The sequence below is a fragment of the Littorina saxatilis genome, linkage group LG3 (genome assembly GCF_037325665.1).
Source record: "Littorina saxatilis isolate snail1 linkage group LG3, US_GU_Lsax_2.0, whole genome shotgun sequence".
Taxonomy (NCBI): Eukaryota; Metazoa; Mollusca; class Gastropoda; order Littorinimorpha; family Littorinidae; genus Littorina; species Littorina saxatilis.
This window is the reverse complement of record NC_090247.1, coordinates 5,931,237-5,958,958: the sequence shown is the minus strand read 5'-3', so window position 1 is coordinate 5,958,958 and position 27,722 is coordinate 5,931,237. Positions and strand designations below refer to the sequence as shown.

The following is a 27,722-nucleotide window of genomic DNA, read 5'->3' as shown; positions in this document are numbered from 1 at the left end:
CAGAAGTCGCAGCACAGGCTTCATGTCTCACCCAGTCACATTATTCTGACACCGGACCAACCAGTCCACTAACCCCATAATGCCAGACGCCAGGCGGAGCAGCCACCAGATTGCCAATTTTAAAGTCTCAGGTATGACCCGGCCGGGGTTTGAACCCACGACCTCCCGATCACGGGGCGGACGCCTGACCACTAGGCCAACCGTGCCGGTCTGAAAGTTCAGGCAGTCTTAAGGCAGGGTCTTGAAACAGGTTCCACTGTACCCAAGCATCTACAGTCCAACCTGCTCTGGTGACCCCCTCTTGATAACGACCACCTGCCCATAACGACCACCCCCAAAAATCCTCCACGATTTGTCTCCACATAATTCACCTTCAACCACTGTTGGTGGTTCCTTGGATGGTGGTTATTGAGGGGTTGGAATGTACCATATCTCATTACAACCAGGCCATACACATAAATCTCTTACCTGCCAGCAGAACGCAGAGGGAGGGAGGAGCTCAGAGTGACCTCAGCCCGACCGCCAAACGCTTCGTACAGTCTCACCATCATGACTTCATCAGGGCGGTCTTCAGCCTGCAACACCACAATCGTTCTGGACTGAGGGGCACGAAGCAAAAGAGGGTGCCACCCAAACAGGTGCGAGCAAACCAAGGTGCCTGATTCGTTGAAATCACAACAAAACTCAATTTCAACCAATCCAACTAACTCTGCGGCTGACTCCCACCGGGTTGGTAACTTTCTCATACACCTTAGCCCTGGAGTCGGAATGTTTTTCCATTTGTGTTTGGTTGGTTGGTTGCTTGATTCTTTGTTGGTTGTCTAATTAGTGTGAATGATTATCAAGTTCACCTAGCTGACTCGTTTAGATGACAAATTCACATCAATGTATTAAAAAAAAATTAAATGCACGTATTTACACAGACACATGCAGAGAAAACACTGTTTCTGTTATACGATTCCCCGTTTTGCTGAGAAGTACAGGAATACAAACCACCCTTAATGGAGCCAAAGAACTACATTGTTTCTGTTATACGATTCCCCGTTTTGCTAAGAAGTACAGGAATACAAACCACCCTTAATGGAGCCAAAGAACTACATCACATCTTTGGTCAAAACACCTTTCCAGAAATGCACAATGACATAAGGGAGCAAACCTTACAAAAATGAACTTGAGAATATATTATAGTTTCCTCCCATTACGATTATTTGGTTCAGAAAGTGACAAAGTTTAAACATTAGATTAAACAAGAAGAGCAAACGCTCGATCGAGTCACTTTCGCAGTTCTGAATATTATATGAGGCATCAGATGGACAGGAAGAAATTGCTATTCACAACACAATGAGTCACGTTCACATAAAATTTGAGCCCGGTCACTTTTATAGTTTCCGAGAAAAGCCCAACGTTAAGTTGTGTGTTGCCGAACAGAAAAGGCTAGTTATCTCCCTTGTTTTTCTGATAACGTTCGTAAAAGGCTACAGATGTAAATACTTTGATGTAAAGAATAATCCTACAAAGTTTCAATCACATCCGATGAACTTTGTCAAAGATATAAAATGTCTAATTTTTCCTTTGACGCTGACCTGTGACCTTGAAAAAGGTCAAAGGTCAACGAAACCATCGTTAAAGTGTAGAGGTCATTGGAGGTCACGACTAAACAAAATATGAGCCCGATCGCTTTGATAGTTTCCGAGAAAAGTCCAACGTTAAGGTGGTGCCGTCCGGCCGGCCAGACTAACACTGACCGATTACATAGAGTCACTTTTTCTCAAGTGACTCAAAAACAACAGGATTTTGGAATAACATTATGTAAAGAAACATGTTTCTACACTCCATCAATTAACAGCCTTCTACAAAAATGATAATAAGCCCTCAACTGAAGTCACACAAACTAACTAACTAACTAACTAACTCTCTCTCTCTCTCTCTCTCTCTCTCTCTCTCTCTCTCTCTCTCTCTCTCTCTCTCTCTCTCTCTCTCTCTCTCTCACACACACACACACATTAACACACACACACACACACACACACACACACACACACACACACACACACACACACACAAATGCATGCACATATAATTATGCACACACAGTTTATTCTTCATTTACTTTGCTGCTCTGATCCGTCAGTGTCAGAAATTTTACAAAATCACAAACACAGCTACACTCACCATTTTGACCGTGTCCAGTACCACCTGGGAAGAGTCCAGCCAGAAGAAACTCCTAGGCTGGGACACAGCTACCCCCTGAGCCAACGGGAACACCTTCACAGGGCGGTTGAGGTTGAAGGCTGCCTGCACCGTGCCAGCCTCTTGCCAGCTCCCTATGGATGGAAAGATTTCATTTTGCTAGGATGTAATGAATAAAAATAGATAACCCTTAACATCACAGAACCAATTGCAATTATATTACGGTCCACACTGCCAGTCCATGCGTTTGTATCATGCACTCCCCATTTTTTTTGTCATTCTAATAGTAATAACCTGAACTTATTCAGCAAAGACCAAAAAAAATGGGGAGTGCATGCATGATATGAATGCATGGACTGACTGTGGACTGTAATAAAATTCCAATTATAATCTGTTCTTATCATTTACCACTGATTTTGTCTGAGCTGTGACTATACCAGAACTGTGTGATGTAGATATCGGGTTGCTTTCCCCCTGGGGAGAGCGCACTAGCTGACCTTTAGTACAGTACCACAGTGTAACCCCCCCCCCCCCCCCCCAATTTAAGACTTCCCCTTTTTCAAGACCTTAGATTTTCAGACTTTCCGTTCATAATATCTGTAAATTTACCCCCATTTCAAGATTCCCTCCTTTTTAAGACCTGAGTTTCTCAGATTTGTGAAGTTCTTAATAAAAGGGGGTTTCAGTGTATTACAATTAGAATGACAAAAAGATCTTGTGAGTGCATGATACGAATGCATGGACTGACAGTGTGGACCATAAGATAAATAAGTTCTGTGATGTTGATCTTGGGTAGCTTTCTCCCTCAGGAGAGCAATTTTAAGCTGACCTACACATTATCATACTACTCATTTTACTTCTGCATGAATGTGTTTGTGTTTTCCAAGCCCTGTGAACTTCGGATCTTTATAATGGTGTTTTCCAAGCCCTGTGAACTTCGGATCTTTATAATGGTGTCTTCCAAGCCCTGTGAACTTCGGATCTTTATAATGGTGTTTTCCAAGCCCTGTGAACTTCGGATCTTTATAATGGTGTCTTCCAAGCCCTGTGAACTTCGGATCTTTATAATGGTGTTTTCAATGAGACTCTGCACAAAGTTGTATCCGGGAAAAAAATCCCTTGACAAACTCAGGATTGAAACCCAAATTGATGGCGACGCAAGGCCATTGTTCTACTTACTGAGCTATTCCTACAACACACATGCAACACCAGCAACACCAGCAGAATAAAGAGACATGGAAGTCAGGCAATTGCCAGAAGCAAACTAAAGCAAAACACTATTGATTCCTCACTTTTGACAAATATATACACCTTTGCATTGTGTGTGTCTCTCTCTCTCACTCTGTGTGTGTGTGTGTCTCTATCTCTGTCTCTCTCTGTCTCTCTCTGTCTGTCTCTCTCTGTCTCTCTCTGTCTCTGGCCAGATGCAAGAAAGCATATCTATGCTTATTCTTGTCACCCTCGAAAAATAAAGATTTGTCATTGTCATTGTCATTGTCATTGTCTCTGTCTCTCTCTCTGTCTCTCTCTGTCTCTCTCTGTCTCTCTCTCTCTCTCTCTCTCTGTCTCTCTCTCTCTCTCTCTCTCTCTCTCTCTCTCTCTCTCTCTCTCTCTCTCTCTCTCTCTCTCTCTCTCTCTCTCTCTCTCTCTCTCTCTCTGTGAAAAGCACACACACACACATACCTACAAGCACATATTGCACACACACACATGCCCACATCCACACTCACACACACACACACACACATACACACACACACACACACACACACACACACACACACACACACACACACACACACACATACACATGCTGAATACCTCTGTGTGGCATGACAGCATAGCGGAAGTTGTGGGTGCCCATGTCAGCATGTGCGTCTGGTGCCTTGGGAGAACGCAACCTGTCAAGCATATATATAAAAACAATTGTTATCATACTAACTTCTGGTTTCCGCCACTCCTAACGGTTTCTATAACATACAAATATTCTATGACAATTTGTGGCTCACGTAAGTGTAGCCTGTGCGATCGTAACTTTGTCTGTCTGTGCGTGCGTGCGTGTGTGTGTGCGTGTGTGCGTGCGTGTGTATGTCTGTGGTAGAAACTTTAACATTTCGTCATTTGAAGACGTCACATTATGTGTCATGTGTCACGCGAAGGAATTACTGAAAGTCTCGGTCATTGTTATTTTGAGCGGGCCGAGACTAGTTGGCAGTCGTGTCCCTGTAAGTAGGCTACATGCAGACAGACAGATCTAGATCTAGTGTCTCGCTTTCTTGCACAGTGTCACCTATGCTTACTGTGTGTGTGTGTATGTGTGACGGAGTGATTGAGTTTGTGTTACTGTTTGTTGATTTCTTAGGTGAGCCTTGAAGGCTTCGCCTCTTGTTATTTCTAATATTCCACTGAGCTCTCAAGCCTGCAAAGGCACCACAATACATAATACAATACAGTACTCCCCCTTTTTAAGACTCCTTATTTATTCATTTAAGACACACTCATTTTTAAGACCTCAGTTTTGTTTCCCCCCGTTCTTTAATGGATGGTTCATCTTTAAAATGAGTCAACATTTTCCAAAACATTTGTGAAGAAGAGAGACAAAATAGTTTATGGTGGCTTAATTTGACCAAGTGCTGAAAAAAACGTGCCACCACCTGCCCATACATGTACTGTCAAACACTTCTGAAATTCTATGATTCAACAATTATTCAAGTGAGTAAAAACAGAAAGTTTCACTCGATTTTCCAGTAAACATTAGAAAACAGACTTACAGAGAAATGCGCAGAACACCACCGACAGCAGAGTAGCCATACTTGCTGTCAGTCAACACGCTAAGCCCCGCCCCATGCTCCGAGAGGTCTGCCCACTTCTGTCCACAAACCTGTCACACATGCAAGTCTTCTAATCAGCAAAGTGTCAAAATTAACTGAAGAAAAAAAATAAATGTGAAAAAATCAAATACAATAAATATGATGATGAATTTACAAAAAATCAATTTCTGGTTATAAAACAGTCTGCTTGCAATTACAAAAGAAAGTGCTTCCTTCTGTGTGTCAATTGATACAGTTGAACCTGTCAGTGCTTCCTTCTGTGTGTCAATTGGTACAGTTGAACCTGTCAGTGCTTCCTTCTGTGTGTCAATTGATACAGTTGAACCTGTCAGTGCTTCCTTCTGTGTGTCAATTGATACAGTTGTGACTGTCAGTGCTTCCTTCTGTGTGTCAATTGATACAGTTGTGACTGTCAGTGCTTCTTTCTGTGTGTCAATTGATACAGTTGAACCTGTCAGTGCTTCCTTCTGTGTGTCAATTGATACAGTTGAACCTGTCAGTGCTTCCTTCTGTGTGTCAATTGATACAGTTGAACCTGTCAGTGCTTCCTTCTGTGTGTCAACTGACACAGTTGTACCTGTCAGTGCTTCTTTCTGTGTGTCAATTGACACAGTTGTACCTGTCAGTGCTTCTTTCTGTGTGTCAATTGATACAGTTGTACCTGTCAGTGCTTCTTTCTGTGTGTCAATTGATACAGTTGTACCTGTCAGTGCTTCTTTCTGTGTGTCAATTGACACAGTTGTACCTGTCAGTGCTTCTTTCTGTGTGTCAATTGATACAGTTGTACCTGTCAGTGCTTCTTTCTGTGTGTCAATTGATACAGTTGTACCTGTCAGTGCTTCCTTCTGTGTGTCAATTGATACAGTTGTACCTGTCAGTGCTTCTTTCTGTGTGTCAATTGATACAGATGAACCTGTCAGTGCTTCTTTCTGTGTGTCAATTGATACAGTTGTACCTGTCAGTGCTTCTTTCTGTGTGTCAATTGACACAGTTGAACCTGTCAGTGCTTCCTTCTGTGTGTCAATCGATACAGTTGAACCTGTCAGTGCTTCCTTCTGTGTGTCAATCGATACAGTTGAACCTGTCAGTGCTTCCTTCTGTGTGTCAATTGATACAGTTGTGACTGTCTGTGCTTCCTTCTGTGTGTCAATTGATACAGTTGTGACTGTCAGTGCTTCCTTCTGTGTGTCAATTGATACAGTTGTGACTGTCAGTGCTTCCTTCTGTGTGTCAATTGATACAGTTGTGACTGTCAGTGCTTCCTTCTGTGTGTCAATTGATACAGTTGTGACTGTCAGTGCTTCCTTCTGTGTGTCAATTGATACAGTTGTGACTGTCAGTGCTTCCTTCTGTGTGTCAATTGATACAGTTGTGACTGTCAGTGCTTCCTTCTGTGTGTCAATCGATACAGTTGTGACTGTCAGTGCTTCCTTCTGTGTGTCAATTGATACAGTTGTGACTGTCAGTGCTTCCTTCTGTGTGTCAATTGATACAGTTGTGACTGTCAGTGCTTCCTTCTGTGTGTCAATTGATACAGTTGTGACTGTCAGTGCTTCCTTCTGTGTGTCAATTGATACAGTTGAACCTGTCAGTGCTTCCTTCTGTGTGTCAATTGATACAGTTGTGACTGTCTGTGCTTCCTTCTGTGTGTCAATTGATACAGTTGTGACTGTCAGTGCTTCCTTCTGTGTGTCAATCGATACAGTTGTGACTGTCAGTGCTTCCTTCTGTGTGTCAATTTTTTTTTTTTTTTTTTTTTTTTTTTTTTTCTTTCTTTTTTTTCTTTGACCTCAGTTGCATGCAAGGCTGCTTCAACCCATCTTTTTTGCCTCTTTCGTCTTTTTTTTTTTTTCTTTTTTTTTTCTTTCTTTTTGGGCGGTGAGCATATCCTTCTTCATTGGTCTTTTTTTTTTAATGAAATTTTAATTTTGTTTTCTTTTACATGACAGGTTACATTTCCATTAGATTACTTTTTAATTCAACAACAATTTAACTAATGTCTGCGTGTATGTGCGTGTGTGTGTGTGTGTGTGTGTGTGTGTGTGTGTGTGTGTGTGTGTGTGTGTGTGTGTGCGTGTGTGTGTGTTGTTGTTGTTGTTCCCATAATTCTGTTATATAATACATTTTCAGCGGGACAATACATAACAGGTTAATTAATCCAACGCTCGATAGACAAAGGCGAGAATTTACAAATTACCAATTACAGTACTAGTTTTCAGCACAGCATCATACAGCGCATATATAAATAACTTTACATTAACAGCACAATACTACTAGTTATCTATATTCTTATACACAGTTCAATTTTACTAGAAATTTTGAACTCGAGCTTGGTTCTGAAATAAGATCTTCATGTTAGTTTTTGGATTTCCGTACTTAAACTGGCTTATGCACATTTTCGATATCAATATAAGGTGATTAATTATGAAGGTTTTCTCTCTGGGGATATCACGTGTGAAATACCCAAAAAGAGCCTCTTCGCAGCTTAACTTTATATTTTTGCCTGTACATTTAAATATGTACCCTTGACATTCCTGCCATATGGGTTGCACTGCTCTACACTGCCAAAAAAAGTGCTCGATGAAGTCGGTTTCGTTACAATACTGACAAAGATTTGTTTGACGAATTCCCATCTTATGTAGGAAAATATTGGTGGGATATATATTGTGTAAAATTTTCCAATGCAATAGACGAAGACGGGTTTCTGTCGAGCATTCGTTAGCTAATTTCCAGTGTTTATCTTCTAATGTAATATTTAATTTGTTCGACCAAAATCCAGCTGAGCTTGGCTCCTTTATCTCATAATTTAACATCTTTAGGCGAATTTGGCGTGGAGATAATTGTATAAATGGCATATGATCAGAACGGGCCTGACCCGTATCACGCAATAATAGAGCTTTAATGGCAGTCTGTATTGCATTATATTCAAATAGGCGAGACTGTTTATATCCAGTTCGTTCACATATTTCCTCAAAAGAGCATATGTCGTTATCGTTAAAAACATCTTTAACAACGCATATTTTAGCCTTTATCCAATCATTCATGTATAGCGTTTGCTTCCTGTACCTTATATTTGTATTATTCCACAAGGTTTGATTGCGTACACTTATCTGCTGTTCATTACTGCTTATTTCTTTGATCTTGTGTTTATTGTTTAGCCAGGTGATAAAAGCTTGTTTCCAGAAATATTGCTTTATGGCACCTAGTCCTTTAAAATTTTCTGCACTCACATTTGAGCGCAGACAGCATAAGCGTTCGCCCAGATTTAAAAAGGATGCTAATGGAATCTGTTGCCACTTTGCGTTACTTCCGTCCAGCAGCCTCATAATCCATGAAATTAGAAATGATGTTTGTACATCTTTGACATTAATCATTTCCAGACCTCCAAGATTTGTCTCTTGGCACATTACTTTTCTATTAACTTTTTCATAAGCTCTTTTGTTTGAATATTTTTTCTTCCAGATAAATCGGAATAGAGATGAATTTAGCTTATTGAGGAAGTTTTCTGTGGCACATAGAGATTGCAGTGCGTAAGTAAACTGTGACAACATTAATGTTTTGACTATACAAATTTTCCCCATTATACTTAGGTTTCTTTTCGACCATGTTGCTATTAATGAATTTACTTTATGTAGTTTAGGTTCCCAGTTTTCTTCTATGTTGGAGGCTGGGACAGAGTTGTTGAAATGAATTCCTAAGATTTTGATTTGTTTTTTCCAAATATTACATGGTCGGTCAGCAGAAAATTTATTTATACCAAGCCACATTGCTTCTGTCTTTTGATCATTCATTGCTAACCCTGAAAATTTTGAAAACTGAGTTATTAGATGTAATACGTTTCTTAGGTCTTTCTCATCTTGTAGGAAGAAACTAATGTCGTCAGCATACATAAGTAGTTTAAGAATTTCACCATGTCTATCAGAATTCCTTGGCAGTTTAATCCCTTTAACATCTTGATCTGCACGGATTTTGATTGCTAACACTTCGAGGGCCAGAACAAAGGCTAATGGTGAAAATGGACATACTGTCAGTGCTTCCTTCTGTGTGTCAATTGATACAGTTGAACCTGTCAGTGCTTCCTTCTGTGTGTCAATTGATACAGTTGAACCTGTCAGTGCTTCCTTCTGTGTGTCAATTGATACAGTTGAACCTGTCAGTGCTTCCTTCTGTGTGTCAATTGATACAGTTGTGACTGTCTGTGCTTCCTTCTGTGTGTCAATTGATACAGTTGTGACTGTCAGTGCTTCCTTCTGTGTGTCAATTGATACAGTTGTGACTGTCAGTGCTTCCTTCTGTGTGTCAATTGATACAGTTGTGACTGTCAGTGCTTCCTTCTGTGTGTCAATCGATACAGTTGAACCTGTCAGTGCTTCCTTCTGTGTGTCAATTGATACAGTTGTGACTGTCAGTGCTTCTTTCTGTGTGTCAATTGATACAGTTGTGACTGTCAGTGCTTCTTTCTGTGTGTCAATTGATACAGTTGTGACTGTCAGTGCTTCCTTCTGTGTGTCAATTGATACAGTTGTGACTGTCAGTGCTTCTTTCTGTGTGTCAATTGATACAGTTGTGACTGTCAGTGCTTCCTTCTGTGTGTCAATTGATACAGTTGTGACTGTCAGTGCTTCCTTCTGTGTGTCAATCGATACAGTTGAACCTGTCAGTGCTTCCTTCTGTGTGTCAATTGATACAGTTGAACCTGTCAGTGCTTCCGTCTGTGTGTCAATTGATACAGATGAACCTGTCAGTGCTTCTGTCTGTGTGTCAATTGATACAGATGAACCTGTCAGTGCTTCTGTCTGTGTGTCAATTGATACAGTTGAACCTGTCAGTGCTTCCTTCTCTGTGTCAATAGATACAGTTGAACCTGTCAGTGCTTCCTTCTGTGTGTCAATTGATACAGTTGAACCTGTCTGTAACCACCACCCAAGGGACCGACCAAAAGTTATGCTGATGGGTTCTATGTCGACCAAAAGAGTGGGATTCCCTGTAGGTGGAGTTCCTGGCGGGGGATTCCCTGTATACAGGTTGGAGTTTTTCAATAAAACTTGCAAACCATACTCGAATTTCTAAGAAATATCAAAAAAGATTGAAAAACATCCAATTTTACCGATGTTGCCAAGCATCACGTGACTTTCAGCGATATCAGCGACACGCTACAGGAACTAAATCCTGTGGTATTCCCTGTATACAGGGAATCCCCCTCCAGGAACTCCACCTACAGGGCATCCCACTCTTTTGGTCGACATAGACCCCATCAGCAAAAGTTATAGCTCTAAACAGGTGGTTGCTACGGACAGTTGAATTACATGTACATAAAAAGAAACTTATCAGAGATCTTTTAAGGTAGTCATAGTGGCCTGCAGGTGATGTGGCCTGCAGGTGATGTGGCCTGCAGGTGATGTGGCTTGCAGGTGATGTGGCCTGCAGGTGATGTGGCCTGCAGGTGATGTGGCCTGCAGGTGATGTGGCCTGCAGGTGATGTGGCCTGCAGGCGATGTGGCCTGCAGGTGATGTGGCCTGCAGGTGATGTGGCCTGCAGGTGATGTGGCCTGCAGGTGATGTGGCCTGCAGGTGATAGTGGCCTGCAGGTGATGTGGCCTGCAGGTGATGTGGCCTGAAGGTGATGTGGCCTGCAGGTGATGTGGCCTGCAGGTGATGTGGCCTGCAGGTGATGTGGCCTGCAGGTGATGTGGCCTGCAGGTGATGTGGCCTGCAGGTGATGTGGCCTGCAGGTGATGTGGCCTGCGGGTGATGTGGCCTGCGGGTGATGTGGCCTGCGGGTGATGTGGCCTGCAGGTGATGTGGCCTGCAGGTGATAGTGGCCTGCAGGTGATGTGGCCTGCAGGTGATGTAGCCTGCAGGTGATGTGGCCTGCAGGTGATGTGGCCTGCAGGTGATGTGGCCTGTAGGTGATGTGGCCTGCAGGTGATGTGGCCTGCAGGTGATGTGGCCTGCAGGTGATTCACTTTCAACAGAATTGTCGCCAATGCAGGTTTGATGGCACCAGCTTATACACCTACAGGCAAATCCGGATAAGACGAAATTGAAGGGACCGAATTGTTATTGTGTCCTATCCGAAATTTCGACTTGGTCATAGTACAGTGGAACCCCTCTCTAGCGACCTTGAAAATGTTGACAAAAATCGGTCCTTATGGAGGGGTGTCCTTACAGAGGGAGGGGGCGGGGCCACAAAGAAAGTCACCTCAGATTTTCTTAAAAAAAAGAAAACAGAGAAGTTATGAGTTGCTGACGACCGTTTCCTCAAGCAAACTGCTTCGATTTCATGTTTGACATTGTCGATGGTGTCCACCAGTTCTGGTGCATGTTTCAATGCAAAAAGAGTTAGTTTCTGAGCAAGCATTTCTTTACAGCAGTCCCTGCAATGATGAAGGCCCTCCGAGAAAGAGAGTGAAAAATCGGCCACCGTTCTCAGCATCGCGTATCTGTGTGTAACCTCTTTCATTAACAAGATACTCTTGTTTCCCTGCAGCCTTGACCAGTGAGTCGGTTACCTAATCTGTGAACCCTTCAGTTGTGTTGCTTTGTCAAAAGTTAGACACAGTCAACTAGTTTTGCTCTGAGTGAACAGTGCAGCTGGCCTCAATTAGCCGGTGACACCTCTCTGGCCACAGCACCAAACAGTACATGGCTGGGGGGTTGCTGGCTAAACTCAGTGGGGTGTCCGGTGTCACTGAAGTCAGCAGGAAGAGCATTGGAGAGAAATAGAGAGGTGTACTCTTCCAAACAATTTCCAAGGATCAGTTGTCAGGGCTTAGGGTAGTCAGTGAGGGAGAGTGAGAGCGGTTTGTGTACAGTCCGACTGAAGAGTGAAAAGTCACTGCCACAAGATCGGCATGCAGTCAATAAAGCCAGACAAGAAGAATGATTATGACATGCGGCTCTATCTGCTGTTTTTTTTTTATTCAAACTGGTTTTCAACGCTTATTCTCACAAAGCATCTGCACACCTGCCTCTGCCTCTGTGCTGTGTTTGTGTGGCTGCTTTCGTATGATGTCAGTGCATGGTGAGTGCGTTCACTGCCTTGTCACCACTTCCCCACCTTTTTCAGAATGTTTTCTTGGAATTGGATAATTCTCCTTACTCCTCGCCCCCTCCTTACTCCTCGCCCTCCTTACTCCTCGCCCCCTCCTAACTTCAGTTCATACTTTATTGCGTGCCGACTGACCAGTCGGTGTGGCGTCCGTGTAGAGAAGAAGGGAATAAGGTTACACAATGCGCTAGTGTGAGACGCCAAGTTTCGTGTTTCGAGTTGCTGTAGTAAATATAGAGTAAACTTTGTCTTTGGGACTGACTTTCTGTTGTGTGCTATCCGTCTTTCGACTTACGTAAGAGAAATCCCATTTCGAGCTCAGGGTACTTTGTACACATAGATAAAGAGGGATAATTCCGGACCAGAATTTCTTTGTGTGCTAAGCGAATTTTTGACTTAACCGTTTGTGAGTTAGCTGGATTTGCCTGTAGCTCCGTTTAGTGACATTTTGGTGATTGTAAATTACTCGGCCATCCCACTCAGTTCTTAAGCTGATACTAATCGGGCGAAGTTGACTTCGCAAAGTCTAATTCACAAGGCTCGCTGCACTATGCTTTGGCACTGAGCTTTCTGTAAAAAGACTTAGCGGAGTCTTTGCCAAGCCAACTTCGGTCTAAGGAAGGCATGAAGTCTAAACGGTGAAAAGAACCAGCATAAAACCTACCTCGTATCTTGCGGAGTCCCACGAGGTGTTGTAGTGGTTTGGACGCTGCAAGGCTCCATACTGTGTCTCATACGTTGCCTCCATGCTGTGGATGTTGGTTGGGAACTCCACTTTCAGGAACTTGCGGTTCTCATGCCACTCCACCTACACAGCACATATATATCATTTCTTGGTATAGCTAAGTTCAAATCGATTGTGATAGTGTGGTTGAGAAAATTGCAGAAACGTTCTGTCTCCATCTCTTTCACAACTTGCTTGCTAACATGTCTGCATAACATTTTTTTTCATTTCAATCTTGTTAAACTTTATATTTCACCGAAATGACCATTTCAATAGCCAACAGGACCTTCCCCCCCCCTCCACACACACATGTACACATACCCACATGCACACACATGCATATGGATGTACAAACACACGCAAAAATACACACGCTCACTCACACACACACTCATATATGATAAACACAAGTAGCAGCAACAAAGAAGTTGCATACACACCTGGGTATCAAAAGTGATGTAGGAGGATCCAGCGTCCAGGTAAATCGTCTGTGTCACTGTACTCTCAGCGCTGATCCTGGTTTTCACCTGTTTAACAAATTGCATAATGTCCTTTCAGTAAAACCTTTCTTTGGGCCACCCTATTTGGGATCCTTAGGGGAGACCGTAATGGTCAGGTGGTCGTTATCAAGGGGTACATGGTCCTCAGGGCAGGTTTGGCTGTATAAATACATAGTCGCCAAACACAGAAAGCTATACATGTATTTGTCACAATTAATTAAGTTAAGTGGAATTAAATGATCCCAGGCAACTTTTACAACCTTAAACTTAAAAAGCCACATTAAAAGCAGCAGAGAAGATTCTGGACAACCATGCAAAGCTTGTTGGCTGAGAAAACCATGATACACATAGAAATGTCATACTATCATTATTTCTGACAATAAAAACATCACAGAAACCACGAGCCATCACAAATCATTACATTGCAGTGACAAGAGCAAAATATAATATGCTAAAGGAGACCTACATCGATGCTTGCACGCAGGGGTCCACTTTCCTTGACTGTGGCCTTCTGGGTCACCTGTTCAAGGGGCTTTCTGAAACATCAAGAGACAGAAAATTCTCATTCCCTTGTACCGTACTTTCGGGACAATAAGGCGCAACCTTTTTCCTCAAATTTTACCAATGCGCCCTACTGACAGCTAGTACCTTGTGTATGACTAAAGACGAGCTCACATGTTTCCACATCAATATACAGAGAAACAACATAACACTCCTTCTGTAGTGTGGACTGGGTGGCTGAGTGGTAACGCACTTGCGCTCGTAAGCGAGAGGTTGCGAGTTCGACCCTGGGTCAAGGCGTTAGCAATTTTCTCCCCCCTTTCCTAACCTAGGTGGTGGGTTCAAGTGCTAGTCTTTCGGATGAGACGAAAAACCGAGGTCCCTTCGTGTACACTACATTGGGGTGTGCATGTTAAAGATCCTACGATTGACAAAAGGGTCTTTCCTGGCAAAATTGTATAGGCATAGATAAAAATGTCCACCAAAATACCCGTGTGACTTGGAATAATAGGCCGTGAAAAGTAGGATATGTGCCAAAATGGCTGCGATCGGCTGGCCGATGTGAATGCGTGATGTATTGTGTAAAAAAAAATTCCATCTCACACGGCATAAATAAATCCCTGCGCCTTGAATATGTGCGCGATATAAATTGCATAAAAAAAAAATTAAAAAATAAAATAAATCCCTGCGCTTAGAACTGTACCCACGGAATACGCCCGATATAAGCCTCATATTGATTGATTGATTGATAGTGATATACATGTTTCTGCTGCTATAACCTTGACTAAGTTTCCTGACACCATCATTTTGAGACATCATAGAAGTCGGTCTCAGTTGAAAACTCAGTCACTGACCAGGGGTCAGAAGGTCAGTGTCTTTTTAATTAGAAGGGCACACAGCTGTTTGAGTAAAGTGACATCAGGGAACAAACATTTCCTCTCTGTTCTAGCTTCCTTTGGCTTGCGCTCAATACACTGGAAGCACCAGTATCATGTGGATTTTTAAATGTATCTATATTCATTTTAGTTGTGGACACCTGCCTCTGTGCTGAGACGTTAACTGTACGTTATGGGCAGTTATCATCTGTACATGATGCATCTATTAATTACTTTCAAAACAAGCATAATGCATCCACCACTACCTTCCTCTTCGTTCATGGGCTGAAACTCCCACGTTCAATCATGTTTTTACACGAGTGGGTTTATGACTGTCTTTACCCTGCCATTCAGGCAGCCATACGCCGCTTTCAGGGGAAGCATACTGGGTATTTTTGTGTTTCTATAACCCACCGAACTCTGACATGGATTACAGGATATTCTCCATGCGCACTTGGTCTTGTGCTTGCGTGTACACACAACGGGGGATAAGACACTGGCAGGTCTGCACATAAGTTCACCTGGGAGATCGGAACAATCTCCACCCTTAACCCACAATGCGGCCACGGCCTGGTTTTGAACTCACGACCTTCTTTTCCCATCTATCGTAACCTATTTTGCCAGTGACCTTGTTTCAAGGTGATAGTCCATGACATCCCAGGCATCCCAGTAGAGGGGAACGTCATCGTAGAGCAACAGTTGGTTACCAGGGCAACCCTCAAGCAACAGTTCCCGTGACGACCCAGCACAGCGCAGTGAGGTCAGACGCCCCGAGGAATCCAGTTTTGCTTGTACGTGCTTGTTTCTGAGAATGATGAACTCCCCCTGTAAGGAAAATAACATGGTGTCCATTAGTCAATGTGGATGACCTTGCAAGCACGGTATATAAATTAAGATACCAGAAATAGTGCTTGTGTTACAGCAGTCCCTGCAATGTACGGCCCCCGGCGTGAGCGGCCACCTGACATGTACGGACACATTTGCTCGGCAGGGAGCGTTTTCCTTCTAAATTTGCCCCCCCTTAAACGGACACCTGCAAAACGTGGACACGGACACTCATTTTTGGTCCCAACAGCAGGTCATACCTGCAAAGTACGGACAGACCATCGTCAAATTTTCACCACACCAAAATCGATAACAGAGCAGTCCGGCTCTTGGTACAAAGGTCACAGCCGCAAAGGTGTGATGACAGTCTCTGTTAACTTGGGTGCACGTGTACCCATCAGGAGGGGGTTAATTTGGGTCAGGAGTAGAGTACACGCACTTTCTTGCTTTCAAATGCGAAGATGCCAACATGAAACTGCACTATGCTCTTTATTCTTGTCTGTTGGACGTAAGCAACAGAAGCCACAGTCGATGAAGGCCCTCCGAGAAAGAGAGTGAAAAATCGGCCACCGTTCTCAGCATCGTGTGTCCGTGTGTAACCTCTTTCATTGACAAGATACTCTTGTTTCCCCGCAGCCTTGACCAGTGAGTCGGTTACCTAATCTGTGAACCCTTCAGTTGTGTTGTTTTGTCAAAAGTTAGACACAGTCAACTGGTTTTGCTCTGAGTGAACAGTGCAGCTGGCCTCAATTAGCCGGTGACACCTCTCTGGCCACATCACCAAACAGTACATGTCTGGGGGGAGGAAGAGAGAGAGAGAGGGAATGTTACATAGCTGTTTGCCACTAGACGTCTGTGTCCATGTTCTTTATAGCTTGGTCAAAGGGTGAAGCAAAGATAAGACGCTGGAATAGAAAGACGCTGGAATAGAAAGGTGTAGGTCACAAAGTACTACTTAGCGGGGTGTTAGCCTGCATGACAAGTGATTTATGTGAGAGGGTCGAGACCGAGCTGGTATCCCTCTGTGTTAGGTGAGCCATCCATGGTGCCAGCTGAGAGTAGATATCAGGGTAAGCAAGTACGTTAATAAATCCTTGGGAGGGGCATTCGGAGTTCAGGATGCCGAGAAAATAGTTCCTAAGCATGTGTTGAATTAAGAAATGCTGTGTTTTAGTAGTTGGGTTGAAAGGCAAGAGTACGAATATTATACAGGTAGCGTGGGAACTACTTTTGGGGGTTTATAAGGATGGGCCCGGAAGGTGGGGTAGATTTGATCTCGGCTTCAACAGGGAGACCACGACTCTATACATGTCTCTATGTGTGAATAAACTTCGCTTCAATCTTTTGTCGACTCTGATGGTTGGAGTGGACAATGCGAGAATCAGTCCCTGAATGTGTGTGAAAGTGTCACAGGGGGGGGGGGGGGGGGGGGGGGGGGGGTAGCTGGCTAAACTCAGTGGGGTGTCCGGTGTCACTGCATGTCAGCAGGAATTAAGAGCATTGGAAAGAAATAGAGAGGTACTCTTCCAAACAATTTCCAAGGATCTGTTGTCAGGGCTTAGGGTAGTCAGTGAGGGAGAGTGAGAGCGGTGTTGTGTACAGTGTATTTCCGACTGAAGAGTGAAAAGTCACTGCCACAAGATCGGCATGCAGTCAATAAAGCCAGACAAGAAGAATAATTATGACATGCGGCTCTATCTGCTGGTTTTTATTCAAACTGGTTTTCAACGCTTATTCTCACAAAGCATCTGCACACCTGCCTCTGTGCTGTGTTTGTGTGGCTGCTTTCGTATGATGTCAGTGCATGGTGAGTGCGTTCACTGCCTTGAGGATTTATTTTATCTCTTCTTTTCAACACCATTCATACAAATCATTTTTTGCAGAACGTTTAACAAAATATTAGGAGTTGGATGTTATCGTTTAGTAGCCACAAGAAGTGGTTAGCATAGACTCAAACATGTTGTGTGTGTGTCTCTGTGTGAGTGTATGGGGGAGGGGGGTGGTGTGGTCACCCCTCCCGTGACCGGCCACCTGCAATGTACGGACAGTTTTTCTATGGCCCAAGGGTGTCCGTTCATGAGAGGGACTGCTGTATCTGATTGTTCTTGGTTATGAGTATTTGCTGCCTTTTCTAGAATATCCTTTATCTTTGTCTCTCCTCATGCATGTGCCAACAATCATACCTGCTTTTCAACATGGACAGATTCTGTCTCTTCAAGATCCTTGACACAGCTTTCCAGCCCTCCCACGCTGCAGCTTGGTACCTCCACACACACTGCAACAGTGGAACCAACATGTAAGCTGTACATGAAAAGTATTCCTGTAAGTCTTCTTTTGCACAAACATATGAAAATAAAATCTGTTTCTTCACCAACATGTTGAAACGCATACATGCACTCGATCACCCACACACACAGATGCGCGTACACACATGCATGCACAAACACACACAAACAATCACACAGAGTCACACTCACACACACACACACACACACACACACACACACACACACACACACACACACACACACACACAGGCATGCAAACCAAACACAGATAGTCTAACATGCTCGTTGTAGGATGCCCACACACACAAAAATGCACACCTACTTACACACACAATACATATGCAATCAGACAGTCAGCAAATGAGTCCATCGATTCACTCGTAAAACAAAGCTGGGGAAAAAAATTGTCCTACCTAGAGTGTTTCCCTGACTGTCAGTCTGGGACTGCGTCTTGCGTCTTTTGCTCGGCTGAGCTGTGTCATTCACCGGTAAAGGCACAACAACCGATCTCTGCCAACCCAGCGAGTTTACCAACAGTGTGCTGCTTTTCTCGGATTTTCCTCCCTGGTGTCACAAACAACAAATGTTATTTGATTATCATACAATGGGACCTTCCTGTAAGACCACAATAAATCAGGGAAAGTAATGTCAAACAAAAAAGAGACTTTTACAACAGAGCAAAATCAACAAATAAGCAGATTCTTACGCGAATCAAACTTATCATGTCACGACATGTGTAATATGAATAAGAAACAAATCACCCACTGTTCAAGCTCTATATATGACCAGTCTAGAAAATGATAATTTCTTTCTAACTGGTCCGAACTCGTGACCTTGAAAACTGACCAGGATCAACCAGGATTGACACCGCCATGTATAGCGGCAATCAAACCCTGGAAGTGTGTGACATTACAAAGATCTCGCTTCTAAAGCATTCAAGCAAAGAATAATCCTCCTTTTTTTAACCTAAAGTCAATTTCCGTGTGACCTTGAAATGTGATGAGCGTCAAGCAGATTTTGCTCAAGTCTGGAGGTCATCAAATTCTAATGTGTAATAAAGCTTCAAAAATATTGGAGGAAACAATAATTTTTCATGTTTTGAACCATATGCACTTGACCCCTTGTGCACTGAAATTTGACAGACATTTTACTGTACCAAATTTTGCCAAGCTAGTGATAACTATAGAGTATAAGCATCTTCCACCATAGGTGGGTGTAAGTGGTCAACTTGACCCCCTCAGCAAAACATACCAAAGCATTTCCAAGCAAAGAGACTGCCTTGCTCAAGAGCTGTTTTCCTTCATCTTCAATCTCTGTGTAAAAAAAAAAGGCATACATTTACAATCACATGTTAGCATGTGCAAGCACACAAGCACATGCCCACACACACACACGCTTACACACACACACATGTACAAACCTGCATGCATCCCCCCCCCACACACACACACACGCTTACACACACACACACGCTTACACACACACACATGTACAAACCTGCATGCATCCCCCCCCCACACACACACACGCTTACACACACACACACGCTTACACACACACACATGTACAAACCTGCATGCATCCCCCCCACCCCCACACACACACACACGCTTACACACACACACACGCTTACACACACACACATGTACAAACCTGCATGCATCCCCCCCCCCACACACACACACACTTACACACAGACACACACACTCACACACATGTACAAACCTGCATGCATCCCCCCCCCACACACACACACGCTTACACACACACACATGTACAAACCTGCATGCATCCCCCCCCCCACACACACACACGCTTACACACACACACATGTACAAACCTGCATGCATCCCCCCCCCCCCACACACACACACGCTTACATACACACACATGTACAAACCTGCATGCATCCCCCCCCCACACACACACACACGCTTACACACACACACATGTACAAACCTGCATGCATCCCCCCCCACACACACACACGCTTACACACACACACATGTACAAACCTGCATGCATCCCCCCCCCACACACACACACACGCTTACACACACACACATGTACAAACCTGCATGCATCCCCCCCCCCACACACACACACGCTTACATACACACACATGTACAAACCTGCATGCATCCCCCCCCCCACACACACACACGCTTACATACACACACATGTACAAACCTGCATGCATCCCCCCCTCACACACACACACACGCTTACATACACACACATGTACAAACCTGCATGCATCCCCCCCCCACACACACACACGCTTACATACACACACATGTACAAACCTGCATGCATCCCCCCCCACACACACACACACACGCTTACACACACACACATGTACAAACCTGCATGCATCCCCCCCCCCCCACACACACACGCTTACATACACACACATGTACAAACCTGCATGCATCCCCCCCCCCCACACACACACGCTTACATACACACATGTACAAACCTGCATGCATCCCCCCCCCACACACACACACACGCTTACATACACACACATGTACAAACCTGCATGCATCCCCCCCCCCCCACACACACACGCTTACATACACACACATGTACAAACCTGCATGCATCCCCCCCTCACACACACACACACGCTTACATACACACAGTTTGATTGCAAACATGATCTACATCGTTGTGGCAAACACAAAAGGAATTTTTTTTTTTTTCACTGTCGCTTCAAACCCTTTTTGTATCCCTAACTTTCCCCAGCATTAAAACTTTTGAGGAAAGGCTTTTATCAGCTGAAAAGTAGCTGATATTTCACTTTTCTGGGAACAGTAATCAACAAAATTACTATGGGAAAATGCTCACCTTTGTAGAAACGATGGGCATCATCATACACCTGAAATCCAAATAGAATAAGATAAGATAAGATAAGATAAGATAAGATAAGATAAGATAAGATAAGATAAGATAAGATAAGATAAGATTTTTATATAGTCCATGAGGGTAACCTCACAGAAATTCGGGCTGCTTTCTCCCTGGGGAAAGCGAGCTGCCATACAGTATACGGCGCTACCCATTTGTTTTGTTTTTTTCCTGCATGCGTGTATTCATGTTTCCAAGCCCTGAGACTTAATGCCGTGTGAGATGGAATTTTTTTTACACTTTATTCCAAGTCACACGGGTATTTGGTGGACATTTTTATCTATGCCTATACAATTTTGCCAGGAAAGACCCTTTTGTCAATCGTGGGATCTTTAACGTGCACACCCCAATGTAGTGTACACGAAGGGACCTCGGTTTTTCGTCTCATCCGAAAGACTAGCACTTGAACCCACCTCCTAGGTTAGGAAAGGGGGGAGAAAATAGCATAAGAAAATTAAAGTTCCACTGTCCACAGACATGCAAATGGTGTATGGAAATGGTCACTTAACATCAACATTCGAAGAAGAAGAAAAAAAATTAAAAACTATCGCCAAAACAAATGATGTATCTGGACTAATGCTCGCTCTCATGTGGTCTCTCACTTTCACACTTATGTGACAGGGAGACTACTGCGTCAACCTTCTTCTTCTTCTTCTTTCTTGATGTGGACTGGGTTCATTCGAACGTCTGTAGTCCAGCGGCGGAGTACTGAGTAATTGGTTACTGGTGGTGGGTGACCCAATAACTCCGAGAAAAACCTTCACAGCAGGCTCTGCAGTTGGCTTTAGATAGCGCGAGCTATTTATAGCTGACACCTGTGCATTGTAGAGTTTTGTTTGTGATAGGGTCTGACTGCTGCGGTCTCCTTGTATGTTATTATTATTATTATTATTATTGTGATCATTTTTATGCGCCTAATCTAGATATAGCCCTAGGCGCTTACATATTAATTTCTGCCGTTTGAAATGGAATTTTTTACAGACAGACAGACAAACAGACATTTTTTACACACAATATATAACGCATTCACATCGGCCAGTAAAGCTCAGTAGCCTATTAGGCGAGCATTCACCTTTCACGGCCTTTATTCCAAGTCAAACGGGTATTTGGTGGACATTTTTATCTATGCCTATACAATGTTCTTGGTTTCCTTTGCGTAACCATGACAGTTTTTATAGGGCAAAGAAATTGGCTTTAAAATTCTAAATCGTGTTTGATTAGACTTCGCCTCCAAAGGTGATTGTTGTGTTCCGACACTCGGTTACACTTACAATAGAGATGGAGGAGCCGGGTAGGACGTCATGAAACTGGTTGAGCAGGAGCAGCTTCCACAGGCGCTCGATGGCATTGCTGGGGTACGCTGCCTTGCCGGCCTCCCCCTTTCCCCCGCCTGCACGCCCCAGGGCCACCAGCAAGGCCCACGCCTGTTCCACTTCTTGCAGCAGGAATTCGCAGTGTCTGTTGCGCTCCTTCACCTGAGGGGTAATTGAGTCAGGAATGAAAAATATAACTAGCATAGTTACAGTTATACAATCGCACCTGTCCTTCACCTGAGGGGTAATTGAGTCAGGAATGAAAAATATAACCAGATACAAGATACAAGATACAAGATATTTATTCACCAATTTTGCAAAAGGATTTCATCTTGGCACGGCACGGTAAAAATAAAATAAAAACCAACCAGACACATATGCAGACACACATCACCATGCATGCATACATACGTACATTACACTGTCATGCACACACAGACACAACTCACACACACACACACACACACACACACACACACACACACACACACACACACACACACACACACACACACACACACACACACACACACACACACACACACACAATTATTTACATTCTCACACATAACCAGCCACATATCTACATCACAAATTCACATCGTCGCCTTGTAAACGTAAAAACCATATCAGTTTAAAAGGGGTGCCAGTAATATCAATACAACATTAGTGAATACTAGAACAATACCTAAAATTTATAATCCATTTAAAAGTAAGTAGTACACGTAATTATTATCATATAGTCAGATCATCACATAAAATTATATAATCATGATCTAGCCAGTTAGACAGTTTAAAACAACAGTATTAACAGACTATCACAGATCTACTCAAGCATAGTTACAGTTATACAGTTGCACCTGTCCTTCACCTGAGGGGTAATTGAGTCAGGAATGAAAAATATAACTAGCATAGTTACAGTTATACAGTTGCACCTGTCCTTCACCTGAGGGGTAATTGAGTCAGGAATGAAAAATATAACTACAGTGGAGTCCGGGTACAACGAATCTCAAGGGAGATACATTTTAGTTTGTTATATCAGCAATTCGCTGTAGATCGAGTTTTCAACCCTAAATGGCCTTAAGACAAGTTTTCCCACTCACCTTCAAATGATCGTCCCATCGATCTTTCCTTGGAGAGTACAATCTCTGCATGTTTTCAACAGCTTCATAATATAATCCATAGAGAGAGGCATAGTTCAAATGTTCACTTTACTGTCACAATTTTAGAAGTAAAATTTAAAAAGTCGTATAAAAGCATGTACAGCAGTCCCTGCAATGTACGGCCCCCGGCGTGAGCGGACACCTGACATGTACGGACACATTTGCTCGGCACGGAGTGTTTTCCTTCTATATTTGCCCCCCCTTAAACGGACACCTGCAAAACGTGGACACGGACACTCATTTTCGGTCCCAACAGCAGGTCATACCTCCAATGTACGGACAGACCATCGTCAAATTTTCACCACAACAAAATCGATAACAGAGCAGTCCGGCTCTTGGTGCAAAGATCACAGCCGCAATGGCGTGACGACAGTCACTGGTAACTTGAGTGCACCTGTATTCCACTTTTGGACGGGACCACTGTGCCGCAATCTGGGAAAGACTGGAAGCAGAACTCCAGGAATATTCTAATAAAGGACAAGTGATTATATGTGGGGACTTCAATGCAAGAACCGGTCTACTAATGGACTATATTACTAATGACTCTGAATCTGAAAACAGATACACACTGCCAGAGTGTTACACCATTGATAATGTGCATGCTCGCCGATCGATGGACGCCTTAGTCCAAAAAAATGGGCGAAAACTCGTGGATGCCTGCCTGGATAACAATCTGTGTATTCTCAATGGGAGAACAATCGGCGATCTACAGGGACATTTTACTTGTATTACACCGCTTGGAGCGAGTGTTGTCGATTATTTCATATGTTCTAACACACTATTGAAAGATGTTCATTCCATGACAGTGCATGCCTTATCTAAATATTCTGACCACTGTCCATTAGAATTATGTATATACCTTCCCGTCTGTACAAAAAATAAGGCTGAAGGTTCATTCTCCTTACACTCCACAGGAACAACAAACTGCATAAAACCCAAACCCCCGGTCACGGCGGCTGTTTCATATATATGGACTGAAGAATCAGCAAAACGATTTCAAGCTGCACTGAACATAGCGCCAGTTCAAACATCTATTTTTAATTTGCAGCAAAAATTAAGCAATACCACCAGCACATGCTCACAGAATACTGATGACATAAACACTCGTGTTGAGGAGCTCACAAATATTCTCCAATCGGCTGCCGATATATCACTAACCTGCCGAACTAAAAAGGCCAACACTAAGAAACGAAGATGTAACAAAAGATGGTTTGACAACGAATGTGACAAACAAAGAAAAGAAGTTAGGTCACTTCTAAATGCCCTAAATAGAGACCCCTTCAACCGCGGTGTAAGAGAAAAATATTTTGCACAGAGAAAAAAGTACAACAGCCAACTACGAAAAAAGAAACTAACCTACAAAACCTCATTGGTCACAATGTTAAATGAAGCAATGGACAAAGACCCTTCCTCTGTATGGAAACTAATTAAGCAACTCAAGGACTCAGAGTCCGCACACAACCGGAACCAGACGCAAGTGAGTGGAGCCAAATGGATTGCCCACCTTGAGAAGCTGCTCGGTCAAAACACCGAGATAGACGGTACCCGTGATTCAATCATGAAAGAAAAGATAGCTCAACAAACACATCAAACAAACCTACTAGATTTTCCAATAACAGCCACAGAGATAGAAAAGGCTGCTCGAAATATAAAGCTGAAAAAATCTCCAGGAATAGACGGTATTACAAATGAAATGATCAAAACAAGTCTCCCTGTATTGAGGCCTATCATACAACAGCTCTTCAACCAGTTAATACAATATGGAACATATCCCGAACAATGGAAGAAAGGAGTGAATGTGCCCATATTCAAAAACGGAGACCCACACAACACTAGTAACTACAGAGGCGTCACTCTTAACAACACAATGGCAAACTTTTTCTGTCAGGTCATTAACAATAGAATAACAAACTTCCTCGAGAACAACAGCCTGCTAGCTAAAGAGCAAGCCGGCTTCAGAAAATCGTCTCGAACGCAAGACCAAGTGTTCATCCTAAAAAAGCTAGTCAATGATACCCTCAGAACTACAAATGGCAGACTGTACGGCTGTTTCATTGACTTCGCTAAGGCATTCGACAGTATCTGGCACACAGGATTACTATATAAGATGCAGGAGATAGGGATAGGAGGCAAACTACTGCAAGTTGTGCAAGAAATGTATAATAATGCAACCGTATGCTCAAAGACAGAAGTCGGCCTATCGCGGGAAATCACAGTAAGAAAAGGTGTTCTCCAAGGTAATACCCTAAGCCCAACACTGTTTAATATTTTTATTAATGACATAGTTGATAGCTTAAAAGACTGTGACTCCCCAACTGTGGATGAGGCTGGACTCGTTCCGGTGCCATGCCTAATGTATGCTGACGACATTGTTATTCTCTCAACTACAAAGAAAGGATTACAGGACAAACTCAACAGCCTCCATGAATACTGCAATAAATGGGGATTACAAATTAATCGCGAAAAAACAAAGGTGATAGTTTTCTCCAAGCACGAACCCATACTCCCCCTCTTCTTCAAAATTGGCGATGCCATAATCAATACTACAGACAACTACAAATATCTCGGCATCATATTCAATAAACGCGGAGACATGAAAATGGCACAGAACCATCTCTCCCGACAAGGGAGCAAAGCTCTGCACTCGCTCAAACGAGCAGTACGAACAAAGAACATAAGTGTCCCAGTAATGGCGAAACTCTTTGATACATTAGTTGCACCTATTCTGACCTTTGGCTCTGAAATTTGGCTCCCTTACTGCAAAGATATAAACTTAAAGGACACGCAGAACCTTGAGAATAATCTCCTTGAAAAATGTATAACGACTGTCCTTCCGCATGAAAACGTACACATGAAATTCTGCAAGCAACTTTTAGGAGTACACAGAAAATCAATGAATTTCCCAGTACTGGCTGAATTAGGCAGATTTTCGATCAGCACAAAAATATTGGGACAGATCATATCATTTTGGTTACACATCATGGAATCTGACCAACATGGGCTTCTTAGGCAAACTTACTCAAGCCTTCTCTCACAAGAACATAAAGAGGAAAATAAATGGCTCTTATTTGTACGCGAGTTCCTGACTTCCTCAGGCTTCAAACACGTGTGGCAAAACCAAAGCACAATACACCCGGCAAGACTGAAACACGCGCTAACAAAACATGTAGAAACTCAATTTGTCAGGCTCTGGAGGACAAAAAAAGAAGGAAACTCCTCTAAACTACAGTTTTACAAGGGAGTGTCACACGACTACTCTCTACAACCCTATCTTTTGCTAACACAAGAACACAGACAGGCTATGAGCAAACTACGTATAAGTGCCCATGACTTAGAAATCGAAAAGGGCAGATACACGGGAACACCAAGGGAGGAAAGACTATGCAGAAACTGTGGAGTGGTGGAGGATGAACTTCACTTCCTTGATTCATGTACAATGTATGCTCATCTCAGGCAACAGCTATTACCGAATACTTCCACCGGCAGTGATGAAATAAGAGTCAGTTCTCTGTTTACTGACAGCGACATCCAAAGGCAATTGGCAAAATATGTGTACGATTGTTTTCAACTACGCAGATGCAATGCGTCTTCCGACTGTCCTCAATAACCTATGCTCATCTTCAGGTCCTCTTTGTTCACCCTGTTCCACTTGGTTTTGTATTACATGTATGTTATGTTTATATTGCTATTTTTTCGAATGTGTCAATAGGCTATGTGCTTTAATGACAATAAATTCTGATTCTGATTCTGATTCTGTACCCATCAGGAGGGGGGGTAGTTTTGGTCAGGAGTGGAGTACATGCGAAGATGCCAACATGAAACTGCACTGTGCTCTTTATTCTTGTCTGTTGGACGTAAACAACAGAAACCACAGTCGATGAAGGTCCTGAGCGAAAGAGAGTGAAAAACCAGCCACAGTTCTCAGCATCATGTGTCTGTGTGTAACCTCTTTCATTGACAAGATACTCTTGTTTCCCCTCAGCCTTGACCAGTGAGTCGGTTGCCTAATCTGTGAACCCTTCAGTTGTCTTGCTGTGTCAAAAGTTACGACACAGTCAACTGGTTTAGCTCTGAGTGAACAGTTGGAGCTGACCTCTCTGGCCACAGCCCAACAGTACATGGCTGGAGGGAGTGAGAGAGAGAGGGAGGGGGGGGTGGAGGGGTAGCTGGCTAAACTCTGTGGGGTGTCCGGTGTCACTGCATGTCAGCAGGAAGAGCATTGGAGAGAAATAGAGAGGTGTACTCTTCCACACAATTTCCAAGCATCAGTTGTCACGGCTTGGGGAAGGCATTAGTGAGGGAGAGTGGGAGCTGTGTTATGTACAGTGTATTTCCGACTGAAGAGTGAAAAGTCACTGCCATGCCACATGATCGGCATGCAGTCAATAAAGCCAGACAAGATGAAAATAAATTACATGATTATGACATGCAGCTCTATCTGCTGCTATTTATTCAAACTGGGTTTCAAGCTTATTCTTGCAAAGCATCTGCACACGCTCCTCTGTGCTGTGTTTGTGTGGCTGCTTTCGTACATGTCAGTGCATGGTGAGTGTG

The 27,722-nt window shown here is 43.3% G+C and overlaps 1 protein-coding gene across 4 annotated transcripts in view; it reads right to left on the bottom strand.

Annotated features, from left to right (window-relative positions):
- Nucleotides 1-27,722, bottom strand: part of LOC138961478 (alpha-mannosidase 2C1-like) — an 83,310-nt gene that overhangs the window by 24,102 nt on the left and 31,486 nt on the right. For all 4 annotated transcript variants that reach the window (XM_070333128.1, XM_070333125.1, XM_070333127.1 and 1 more), the window contains exons 17-29: nucleotides 21,964-22,167; nucleotides 20,636-20,666; nucleotides 19,037-19,098; nucleotides 18,199-18,349; nucleotides 17,681-17,772; nucleotides 15,301-15,497; nucleotides 13,763-13,832; nucleotides 13,237-13,323; nucleotides 12,737-12,880; nucleotides 4,962-5,071; nucleotides 4,012-4,091; nucleotides 2,173-2,324; nucleotides 469-575 (exon numbers count right to left, since the gene is read on the bottom strand). In XM_070333128.1, coding sequence (XP_070189229.1) covers nucleotides 469-575; nucleotides 2,173-2,324; nucleotides 4,012-4,091; nucleotides 4,962-5,071; nucleotides 12,737-12,880; nucleotides 13,237-13,323; nucleotides 13,763-13,832; nucleotides 15,301-15,497; nucleotides 17,681-17,772; nucleotides 18,199-18,349; nucleotides 19,037-19,098; nucleotides 20,636-20,666; nucleotides 21,964-22,167 — 1,487 coding nt within the window. The remainder of the gene's footprint in view (nucleotides 1-468; nucleotides 576-2,172; nucleotides 2,325-4,011; nucleotides 4,092-4,961; nucleotides 5,072-12,736; nucleotides 12,881-13,236; nucleotides 13,324-13,762; nucleotides 13,833-15,300; nucleotides 15,498-17,680; nucleotides 17,773-18,198; nucleotides 18,350-19,036; nucleotides 19,099-20,635; nucleotides 20,667-21,963; nucleotides 22,168-27,722) is intronic.